The sequence below is a fragment of the Phacochoerus africanus genome, chromosome 10 (assembly GCF_016906955.1).
Source record: "Phacochoerus africanus isolate WHEZ1 chromosome 10, ROS_Pafr_v1, whole genome shotgun sequence".
NCBI lineage: Eukaryota > Metazoa > Chordata > Mammalia > Artiodactyla > Suidae > Phacochoerus > Phacochoerus africanus.
In genome coordinates, this window is record NC_062553.1 from 68562825 (window position 1) to 68575378 (window position 12554).

General features: G+C 38.8%; 1 protein-coding gene across 1 annotated transcript in view; it reads right to left on the reverse strand.

Annotated features, from left to right (window-relative positions):
• ADAMTS3 (ADAM metallopeptidase with thrombospondin type 1 motif 3) overlaps window positions 1-12554 on the reverse strand; it is a 270429-nt gene that overhangs the window by 33794 nt on the left and 224081 nt on the right. The window contains 8 exon segments of the mRNA XM_047799019.1: window positions 474-619; window positions 4146-4237; window positions 4240-4258; window positions 5934-6066; window positions 6681-6824; window positions 7217-7322; window positions 8060-8216; window positions 10789-10872. Of these exon segments, the coding sequence (XP_047654975.1) occupies window positions 474-619; window positions 4146-4237; window positions 4240-4258; window positions 5934-6066; window positions 6681-6824; window positions 7217-7322; window positions 8060-8216; window positions 10789-10872 (881 nt within the window).

The following is a 12554-nucleotide window of genomic DNA, read 5'->3' on the forward strand; positions in this document are numbered from 1 at the left end:
GGCTACTCTTCACAAGATTGAAAAGTGGGAGAATTCAAAACCAATCTTAGGGTCACTATAGGTGAAACCATTGGGAGGAGGGAGAAATTGGAAGGATGGGAATGATATATACACCCTACTGTATAAAATCAATGACTAATGAGAACCTACTGTAGAGCACAGGAGAATCTACTCAATAGTCTATAATAACTTACCTGAGAAAAAGGATGGATATATTTATAAGTGTGACTGATTCACTTTGCTGTACACCTGAAACTAATACCACATTGTAAATCAACTATATACTCCAATAAAATTTAAATGAAAAAAAAAAAGATTGAAAAGGGGGGATTTACCCAAAAGGGACGCATAAACTCTAGTTTTCATGTTCTGTACTTTACACGTACTTCATGAAACAGAACATGAAGAACATACGATTGAAGCATTTTCTGGGTTTATTCTCAAATGAACAGAATGACAAGAGCCATACTCACATTGGATTATTGCACTGGCGTGTTCTGAAGCGAACACCAGTTCCACACGTCCGGGAACAGGAGCCAAATTTGGTCCATGATCCCCAGTTGCCATCTTGTTTTTGCTGATTAGCGTTCTTCCACATGCAGTGACCCTTATAGCACCACTTAGAAAAGGACACAAAGCAACTGTGAAAATCACGCCTAAGCTAAAGCTGAAGTTGTTACACGAGGACAACTGTGTGAAGGACTTCATTTCTGTTTGTTTGTTTTTTTCTATTTCAGGTGAAAAATACACTTAAAAGTATCCCATAGTAATTATAATAATAAAGGTGCCCTACACACAGGGTAATTAGGACATATTTTCAAGCATAAAATTAAAATGAAAAAAATAACCTTCATTCAGCCAACCTTTTAAATGATCCCATTTACCAGTGGGTATCAAACATCATAATCAATAAGGATGACCTGAGCACCCAACTTGCCCAGTAGATGCTACTCTACCCTTCATCCCTTGTTATTTCTATTATTAGGGTATTTTTATGGGAAATATTCTCCCCTTTAAAATAATGACAGGAAACTATATGTCTTAATTTAGAAAATAATCAAGATATCTAAAACACATACATATACCCTTCAAAACACATGACCTACATCTTAAAATTCTCCTTCACAATGATTCTGAGAAACAGATAGGTCAGATATTTATTTTTACTTTTCAGAGGAGGAAAACTGGGGTCCCAGAAAGGATCCTGAGACCCTTGACCAGAAGAAACTAAGTGGGGAGGATTAAAACACGGGCACTCACAAGTCTGTTCTCCACGTCCATGACTTTCTTTTCTGTGGAAAGGTTCATGTGTGCCATATATTAGATTCCAGATATATGATAATGTGATAAAAAGGAATTCTATACATGTATGTGTAACTGGGTCACCATGCTATACAGTAGAAAATTGACAGAACACTGTAAATCATCTATAATGAGAAAAAATTATATATAAAACAAAACAAAACAAAAAACACGGGCACTGTAGAGGCCTAGAGCTCATAGTGCCCAGCACACGGCAGATGCCCAAACGTCTTAGTTCTTGCCCTTCTAACTTTATTTTGATCCACCTTTTTTTTTTTTTTTTTTTTTTTGAGCTTTAGAGCTGCATCTGTGGCATGTGGAAGCTTCCAGGCTAGGGGCTGAAACAAGTTGCAGCTGCCGGCCTACATAACAGCCACAACAAAGCAGGATCTGAGCTGCATCTGCGACCTACACCACAGATCATGTCAACGCAGGATCCTTGTCAACGCAGGATCCTTAACCTACTGAGCGAGGCCAGGGATCAAACCCACATCCGTATGAATATTAGTCAGATTCTTAACCCACTGAGCCACATCGGGAACTCCCTGACCCACTTTTTTTATCCTACATCCAATAAAAGTGTTTCTTAAAACTCAACTTGGGTAAATTTAAACATAACACACATATATTTAGGAAAGTTGGATGTTCAGAGTTGGTTTACTGGATAACTTCTTTTTATTTTTTTTTTGGCCACGCCCATAGTATGTGAAAGTTCCCCAGCAAGGGATCAAACTTGTGCCACAGCAGCGACCCCAGCCACTGCAGTAACAATGCCAGATCCTTAACCCACTATGCCACATGAGAACTCTGGATATCTTCTTCATAAAGCAAAAATGAATCAACTCACTGTTGCTTTTTTTTTTTTTTTTGAGTCAAAAGTCTGTAATATTGAATTTTCCCAAAACAACGCACTGTATATAATGAATTTAGCATAGCGCCTAACATAGTTTAAACACAAATAATGGCAAGTTTTATTATGATGATGATGCTTGTAATTCTTACAGCAAGTACAGTTTATATACATTTGCAATAGAGCTTTAAGGAGTTCCTATTGCAGCTCAGTGGAAAAGAATCTGACTAGTATCCTTGAGGATGCGGGTTCAATCCCTGGCCTTGCTCAGTGGGTTGGGGATCTGGTGTTGCCATGAGCGGTGGTGTAGGCTGCAGACTTGGCTCGGATCCTGTGTTGCTGTGGCTGTGGTTTAGGTCAGCAATTATAGCTCCAATTTGACCCCCAGCCTAGGAACTTCCATATGCCATGAGTGCAGCCTTAAAAAAAAAAAAAAAAAGACATAAGAAAAGAAATAGAGCTTTAAAGAGCTTTAAAAGAGCTAAAAGCCATATAAATCATCTTTGCCAGGTTTTGGTCCTATCTACACTATCTTATTTCCAAGCTAGTCAAAGCTCTTCAACTTGAGTTCTTAACATGCTTTTGTTTTGGTTTCGTGATCTTTCCCCTTCTGATTAGTGTAGCTTGGCACTTGGCCAGTTTCTGAGCATTTCAACCTCACTACTTTGAGACTGAAAACTTCTGGGCATCTTTCCCCAAGGAGCAAGGCCAAATCTTCTGTATAAGTGCGCATGACTTTATTCTGGACAGCTTTCACAGGGAGTGGGATGCCAGCAAGTAAATCAAATCCCATTAGGGCCCAGATGCTCTGCTGAGCTGCTGCCTCCTATTCCATCAGTAGTGGCTGAATAGCGGCCCCAAAGAGACCAGGTCCTAATCCTTGAAATCTGCAAATGTTCCCTTATTTGGAGGACAGTTTTGCAGATGGAATTAAATGAGGAGTTTTAGTTGGGGAGATGATCCTGGATCATCCAGGGGACCCTGAATGCCATCACATGTATCTTTGTAAGAGAGGGGCAGAGGGAAAAGCTGAGGGACACTTGTAAGCAAAATGCACGTCATCCAGTGACTTCTTCTTCCCTACAAAAGGCAGAAGGATGCTCCATTCACTAGCATCAGGATATGCAGATTTTTCATTAAAACCTATTAGTTTATTTTCAGCACCAATACTATATATCACTGAGTCTCACGACCAAAATACGAATCATTAAAAATATCACAATGCTGCCTGAAAAAGTTTCCTGTGCAGTCTGAAGAGCCTGGTAATAGGATAGGAGTGAGGAAAGAGAGACACAGGAAAGAAAGAGCTTTGGGATGGATTTAAAGATTCTGTGCCCCTGTCTGCAGGGCTGGCTCAAGGGACTGGCTAAGAATAAAGAGAGGGTGGCTTCCTGGCCACTCATCTCAGAGTCATGTCTGCTCCAGGGACTCCACAGGAAACGGCCACAGACATCCCCACAAAGATACTACATGAACGAAAATAATGACCAATTATGTAAAATATTTCAAGCATTTTTTTTGCTTGTTTGCCTATGACCAACAGTTGAATATAACAGTAAATACTTAAAAAGAAAGAAAAGAAAAGAGAGCGGCTGAGGGAAATTTACACACGGAAGAGAAGCAGGCAATGTGGCTGCAAAGGCAGAGACTGGAGTGGTGTGGCCACAAGTCAAGGCATTCAGGCGGCCACCGGAAGCTGGAAGAGCCAAGAAGAGACTCTCCGTGAGAGCACCTGGGAGGGGGTGTCATCCTGCCCACATGTGGATTTCAGATCCATGACACTGATTTGTTCTCCTGGGCTCTGGTAGTGGTGGAATAATCTTCTGGGGTGATTTGTTATAGCAGCTGCAGGACACAGTACATGATGTAAATGTATTCCTGCAATGAAGCCTCACGAACTATGGTTCTCTCAAAAGTCACGGTACAGGTCATTGAAAGATGACAATTATGCAACACATCTTAAACCTCCCTTGTGTAAATAGATCATACTCACTTTCCCAGCAGCACATTCAGTCCCATCGAGCGGAGGCCCCTTTTTAGTCTTACAAAAATAGGGGTTATCAGGATGGCTACACCAAAGTTGTTACATGGGTCAAAGGTTCGGAACTGGAAGAGAGAAAAAGTAACCTCTTGGCAACATAGACTTCTACCAATAATATTGTCTATACAGTTTTTTCATGTCAGGTTTCTTGGATATTTTAATTTCAAGTTAATAGTCAAATTGGTGGCAGGTAAGAATAAAATCAAAAAACCACTGCCTAAGAATTCCAAGTAAAGAGTACTTTAGATTGCTTTTCTAAAATAACATTGATAAACATTGATTTGTCTGGGAGTCTCTGGCTGACTTTTAATAGTCTGCAGGCCATTTCAAACCCTAGGATTTTCCAATAGACAAGATTGGGATTGTTCTGCAATGTTAAATTATTTTTTTTTGTTTTTAAAGTTATACTTGATTAACGTGTTATGCCAATTTCTGCGAGATAGCAAAGTGACCCAGTCATAACATACACACACACACTCTTTTTCTCATATTATCTTCCATCATGTTCTATAGCCAATCTCTTGGGTTACAATATTGGGATTTTAAAAAGAGTAATTATTATGAACATTTTAAATATGAAAACATTATAGCAGTTTTGCAGCTCTCAAACCATTGAAAGGGCTTCTCTTTATCCCTATAGGTATGAACTAGTCAATTATAAACAATAAAAATGCCCATCATAATGAGTCAACTAAGAGCAGAAAATATTTGTCAAGCTTTCTATGTAAGATAATGTACTTCAAATATATCAAAGTATCACAATACATTTGTGTACTTTCTAAAGTGCTCTCTATATATTTGAGGTTCATAACAATCCATGGCTGAGGAATATGGGTTACAAGGTAGGGCTATAGTTATGGATACAAATAGCCAGAATCTTAGTTTTCCCACTCCTAAGAGTATCTTTTATTTTCCTAAAACACTACATTATAAGATCCAAATATATATACACACATCATGTGTCCTTTTCCCTCATCTACTCTCTTTCTAACAGTGAACATCTTGTCATTCTTTAGATACATTTTTAAGTACATATAACAAACACCAGTTCACCCACACATTCATTGCCTTCACCACTCGTTATCCACACACAGCCTTATGGTCATAGCTGTCTTTTCTTTTTTTAATTAGTATTTGTTTTGGACCTGGGTTCTTGTTCCAATTCCTATTACTTAATGCAGAAACTGTATTTTTCCACAACATTGAGCCAAAGCTTTAGAATTCTCAGGTCAAAACACTGATGCAGGTATCCATCTATCATCTATCTATCTATCTATCTATCTATCTATCTATCTATCTATCTATCTATCTATATTTGTGTGTGTGTATATATATATATGCATACAGATAAAATAGTGTATATATCTGCATATGGAGGATTTTAAGCAGCAGGTCAACTTCTTCTGATGAAATACAATATTTTTTTCCCCTCTAACACAGAAAGCTTGCTCCAATATACATAAAGCCCTTATTTACTAGAAGCCTGGTTTAAGTAAGTTGCTTAATCTCTGCAAGTCTTAGCTTTTTCATTTGTAAAATAAACATATACCAACCCCCTTCTAGTTTGTCACAGGATTGAATAAGATCATATATGTAAAGCACTTAGCTTTAGCATTTAGTGCCATAGCAAGCACAAAACCATTGATAAATATTCATGCACCTGTGAGTTGGTAAAGTTCACGGAACAGGAGCGATGCAAATAGACTGCAAGCTGGAAAGTCTAAACTAATTGTAACGTACCGCAGTGCACATTTTATAGCCAACCCCGAAGTCAAAACGACACTGTTCATCCATAGAGTAATTAATTCCAGGAAGCTCCGGGAGTTTGGGCCAGTCATGTTCAAAAGGGTCATCAAGGAGACAGTCATAGGAACTGTAGGAAGGAAAATATTGCGCGTGGTTAGATTTTTTTTATCAGGTCCTAATGAAAATGTATTCTTAGGTTACGTACTCTGGAATATCATCAGATCATAGAGCAAGGTCACAAAAGCATATCTTTTAAGGTTTTTGGTTTCAGTTGCATTTAGAAAAAGACCATTCATCTTTATTTGCCCCAGGAAAATAAGCTATGCATACTTAGAAATGCAGGAGAACGGTGACAACTTTATCTATGTCCCTAGCTGAACTGCCACATGGTGTGGCAGGGCAGATCCTGAAACCTGTGCTGTGGGGGACAGGTGGTATGCAGGCATTGCATGACCAAGCCCTCCTCATTCTCAAATTAAATTTGACCATTCATTGAAGATCCCACAAAGAAGTCACTAGAGGAAAATCAGTTAAAAGTTCACTTCAATTCTAGGCTTAAGGCTTAAAATATTGCAACAGCATTATGGAATCATTGTGCCAAAAGCTGAGTCACAAGAAAATGTTTATCATGAACCAGTGTTTTCATTCACTGGGAGTCTTATTATGATCAAGGTCCCAAGAGCCAGTTTGCCATCTGTAGTTCTACTATAACGCTCTCGTTACAGGCAGGAGGAGACATACTGAATGTATCTTTTCAGTTCTTGGCCACTGCATCGGGACCAGTGGTAACGATGAAACGCTGCTTGCACCAAGGGAGCCATGACGCTTCCCATTGCAGTCTCATCGCCGCACCTGTTGCCTTGTCCATCATGTTCCATTCCCAGCCTAAGACACAAAGCGAGACCCCATGGGTAAGAACGACCGGAGGAGACATGGCTATTGCATTATTTCTGTTTTGAAAATAAGTACAGGGAAATATATATATTTTTTAAGTTCATGTGGCTTTTGTGGAGGAGTCACAGACACTGAAACTGAGAGCAATCTGACCGAAATGCCTTTCTTCTTCTATAGCTATGAAAAGCCCAGGAGTGTCTCTGAAGCCACAGTCGCTCATTTAGTTGCAGTGCATGACCGCTTCACTGTTTTCAGCTCCTCTCACTTGGCAAGGGATGAGAGTTGCATGCTGGCATGCCCTCTGCCCAAAGTGTGAACAATACTGAGAGAAGCAGGAAAGAAAAGACCTTCTTTTTTCTTTATAGCTGTCAACAGTGACTTACACATGGCCAGTTTCATGGGCGACTACAAAAGCAGATGAAAAACCATCCTCATGATTCAGGGTACAACTTCTCACTGGATGACACATGCCTGTGACTGGGGCATATCCTGTAGAGAATAACAATTACTTTTATTTTCATTTTATGAGAAAACCCATTAAGAATTACTACTGGACCTTTGCCTAAGGGGGGAGAAAAACTTTTCAGGAGACAGAGGCAGTATTATTTGCTGCTAGCATTGTGCCACATTCTCTTGGGAAAGCCACAGGTAATGACTCTAAAAAGATTCATTGGGTCTGCATTTCCCTTTTCCTAAGGGAAGGAACTGCCTGGGGTTACCATTTCTGTTCTGCCCACCAACTAAGCTCGGTCTTTCTGCCAGAGTGAATGGTCCCTCTTATCATGGTACTGGTGAAGGGAGCCAGAAATTCCATCAGCGTTGAAAAGAAAATGGTCAGTCCACTTTTCTCCAAAGTCTACATCAGAATTTATTAGATAAATGTAAGCTGACTTTGGGAGAAAGCTTTTGGCAGCAGACATTTCTCATGGCATCCCCTTTCCCGTTCCAGACAGTGAGTGGAAATCACACTGCATTTTACAGTATCTCAGCAAGCCCGAAAGGCACACCTATTGCTGTAGAGTGTAATTTATCACAGTATTTAAGTGGCGTTAAACATCATGAATTACACAGAAGTCACTGGAAGCAAGAGAAAGAAACTGCCTGCTTGGCTGAGGCATGGCAGAAAGTGATAGTGGAGATCAGAACATTTGAACAGACTGCCTGATTTAGGATGACTTTCACAAAGCCATGCCCTTAAGTGCTTCTTCTACATTTAATGGGAATACCTTGCATTCCTGCAGGTCCAAAGTCTTGCCTGGTTAAGAAAATTGCGTGATCATGGTGTTCAGAGTGATTGGGATCAGATTTTTGTTGTTGGCAAGCCCAGCGACACACGTTCTCCAAGCTCCTAGATGGGTTTCCCCTTTCTATGAGGCTGATGGACTGAGAAAACAATACGTTAAAGGCATACATAGCATTTTTCCCAAAGGCTTCCTGTGATAACTTTCTTTGAGGTTAACATTAGAGATTTCAGGAATTAAATAATGCACAATAACATGACTGGGCTTATTTAGATATTGACTTTCATTTGAAAATTCTAAATGCCCTTGAAGGATACCTTTATGATGATCAATATTACCTGACACCACTAATGGAAATGGATGGTGCTGAGTTTGTTTGTTTGTTTGTTTTTCTATTGTGAAGCAACTCAATATTAACCAATTGGGTAAAAATTCTAGTAAGAATTTCTGACCTACCTTAGGCTTTTAGTTTCATAAATATAAGAACAAAAATAGAGAATAGAAGGAGATTTGGGCATGAGACTTTTTTCCAGAGATGTTAAAGTGAAAGATCTTCAGTTTCTTTCCTTCCTTCCTCCCTCCTTTACTTTTCTTTTTTTCTTTTCTTCCTTCCCTTCCTTCCTTCCCTCCCACCCTCCCCCCTCCTTCTTTCCCTTTCTTTCTTCTTTCTTTTCTTCTCTTTCTTTTTTTTCTCTTTCTTTCTTTCTTTCTTTCCTTTCTTTCTTTTCTCTCTCCTCTTTCTTTCCCTTTCTTTCTCTCTTTTCTTTCTTCCTCTTTCTTTCTTTCTTTCTTTCTTCTTTCTTTCTTCTTTCTTCTTTCTTTCTTTTTCTTTCTTTCTTCTTCTTTTTTCTTTTTCTTTTCTTTTTTCTTTTCTTGTCCCTCCCTCCTTCCCCTCCTTCCTTTCCTTCCTTTCACTTCTTTCCCTTCTTTCCCTTTCTTTCTTTCTTTTCCAAAATTAATCAACCTAGGAGTTCCCATCGTGGTGCAGCAGAAATGAATCCAACTAGGAACTATGAGGTTTCAGGTTCGATCCCTGGCCTTGCTCAGTGGGTTAAGGATTGGGTGTTGCCTTGAGCTGTGGTGTAGGTTGCAGATGTGGCTCGGATCTGGCGTTGCTGTAGCTATGGTGGAGGCCAGCAGCTATAGCTCTGATTGGATCCCTAACCTGGGAACCTCCATATGCCGAAGGAGCGGCCCTAGGAAAAGACAAAAAGACGAAAAAAAAAATTAATCAACCTACAGGAAGAACATAAGTTCTTCTGTAAGCGGGCAAAACTGGTTACATTTTCATTTTGAGAAGCAGTCAAATTATGTAAACCTCACGCTGAAAAAAATAACTACATTTTTTAAAACCTCAAAGCAATGAAGAGGGGTGTCCTTATATCTTACAGTTCCCAGGGATGCACTGACATTCCTTAGAACATTGCTGCTATCACACTGTGATCAAGAGTGAAAAGTTCAGAGGGAAAAGGACCATCCTTCCCAGAGTATTTCTGATGGAATAAAAAATTGAACTTGGAGCCCCAAATTTGTCCCTACTGGGCTGACTGGCTGACAGCTTTGTTACATTTCAGCAAATGTTTTTTATCAGTGTTTACATTCTTAATTAAGAAAAAAAAGTTTGATTTGTTATATGCTGATCACAGACTTCTTCAAGGAAATAATTAATAACCAGTTGAAGGATGTGAACATCTCTGGCTGGAGCTGACTTGCCTTCAGTGTTGGAGACACAAAGTAGGCCAGGTTTATGGGATAAACCAAAGGTCAGTGGCACCCTCTCACCAGAAATGGTAAGTTTTCATACAAAATGAAATGCAGACATGTGGATCTTTTTTCCTGTTTGCCAAATGCATTATTTTACTAGTATTCCATACTCAGAAGGATTAATTAATGGGGGGGGGACGTGTAATTTTGAACATCAAGAAAGCTGCCAAGTTAGGCACCTCCCCTATGTTTCCTCCTCAAAGGAAGAGAACACTTCATCCATTCCATTATTTTCAAAGACAAGGACATATCTAGTGTCATTTTAAAGCCAGCTGAAGTTACAGTATGTAAAATACCTATTGTATACATTTTGACACACTTTTTGTTTTCAAAAAGATTAAAACCCTTTTAAATAAATTTTTAAAAATCATATATATATACACACACACACACAAACATACACATATATACACACACATACATATATATGCGTGTGTGTCTCGTGTGCTTCACTCTTCTTAACTGGAAAGACACACATGTAAAATATTGCTTTTAATAAATCATGAAAGGGTAAGGATCTCTGTTATTTTGTTTCACTGATATATTTGAAACAGCTATAATGCTTCTGAAACACAGTAGGCACTCAATATGGATGTTTTTGAATTAATAAATGAATCATAAATTTGGTGATGATAATAGATTAAGGAATTCTCTTTCCTCACAATAGTATCCATTCATTTTCATCCATACAGTATGCCTAAAATCAAGATAATTATCTCCAACTTCATTAGACAGAGGTAAACACAGCAAATGGTGCCTGCACCAAAGCCATTTATCCTCTACTCAAATGAAGAGATTTTGGTTCATTGGGGCAGTTTCTCTTCCTCAGTTCAGTTATGTCCGTGTGAGACATAACTATACCACCTATTAGCCAAGGTTTCAGCAAACTAACCTTCTGTCTGCTAACCCCATCATTACTGTTCACAGGTCATACATTTAAAATATTTTACCTTTGCATAACCCAGCATTATCATGCGCACCAGGACGACATTTATATGCACTCCGAGGGACTCATCATGATAAATTTCATTCACCTAAAAACAAAGCAGATCATTATAAGAAAAAAAGGCAACATGAAGGATTTCATGAAATGCACAACATTTAAGGGATCGGCCATGTAATCCCCAATAATGCAGTCAAGTCACTTTTTTAAAAAATTCAATTTAAACCAACCTCTGAAATGAAATCACTTACTTTTAGCTTTGGAATAATTCCCGGCTATGTGAATTACTGATTTCGCATATCCCACAATAACATGAACATAGAGAATATGCTTTAAAAGGGCTTCATTATTTTTACTTTTATTTTTTATTTTTATTACTCAAATGAATTTCTCACATCTGTAGTTGTATAATGATCATCACAATCCAATTTCACAGGATAAAAATTAAAAAATAAATAAATAAAAGAAATTGTCAAAGTTAAAAAAAAATGGGCTTCATTAAACTACTGTATTAAGAGTCCACATGTGCTATAATTCACACAGAACATTCATCAAAGCAACCAAAAGAGGATGACTCTGGTGTCACACCTGCCAGCTGTGAATGGTTGCAACCATGTGGAGGAAAAGAGCAAGCATGTCATCCAGGGGTACCCCAGGTGCTGCCAGGGGTGCTACGTCCAGTTGGGGAAGCCTGTGGAAATGGAGCTGGTGTGCAGGAGTTGTGGTGGTCTCTCTGGAGGACAGTAACTGGGTGGTCCTCCCATTCCACCCCCTCCAGGACTGGGGCAGCAGAGGTGGTGATTGCCTAGAAGTCCTACAGAATAGAAAGCCTTCCATATTTGAATTCCTAAGATGACTACACAAGAACATACCATATGAGTATCAGTCCTGGGTATGGCTCATTAGGGCAAAGTTGAGTCACTACTCTTTGTTTAATTTTAAATGTTAAATTAAAATTACTATGAGTGATTTGTTATGCTTTAAAGTCATAGATATATTAGAACTTAAGTGGCCTCAGAGGTCATAGTCCAACATAGATTTATACTGACAAGGAAGGTGAAGACTGCAGAGATGAGTTGATATGCTAAAACACTCAGCAAATTATTGGCAAATGTGAATCAAAAGTAGACATATATCTTCTGGTTATGCTAGTGAAAGGTCAATGTGAATAACAATTTCTTAGTAAAATGCTAGCAGAAGTGGGAAAGGTGGAGTTATCTGGCTAGACTTCAAAGTTCTTAGCTGTTCTTAGGAACAGGGAACCAACATTTGTCATAATAACTAAAAGAGGGATGGAAAACCAACTGCAATCAAGATTTGGGAGGTTTGGGACAGAAGGCACAGCAAATTTAAAACCTACAGAGGAAATAAAGGCATAATCTCATAGAGAGAAGCTTTAAAAAGAAATAGAACTCAGGGATAACAGAATGCTCCTTAAAAAAAAATAAATTCATGAGTCATAAAATTGTGAATTACCACACTGACCAAGAAACAGACCAAGAAATCTCAAATTCTCCTTTTTTTTTCTTTTTTGAAGGCCTGAATTGCTATGAATTTCCCTCTGAGCACTGCTTTTGTGGCATCCCATAGATTCTGAGTGGTTTTATCTTCATTATCATTTGTCTCAAGGTATTTTTTAATTTCCTTCTTGATTTCCTCATTGACCCATTGGTGTGGTTGCCAAGGGGGAGGAGAGGGGGAGGGAATGGGATGGATTGGCAGCTTGGGGTTAACAGATGCAAACTATTGCTTTTGGAATGGATTAGCAATGAG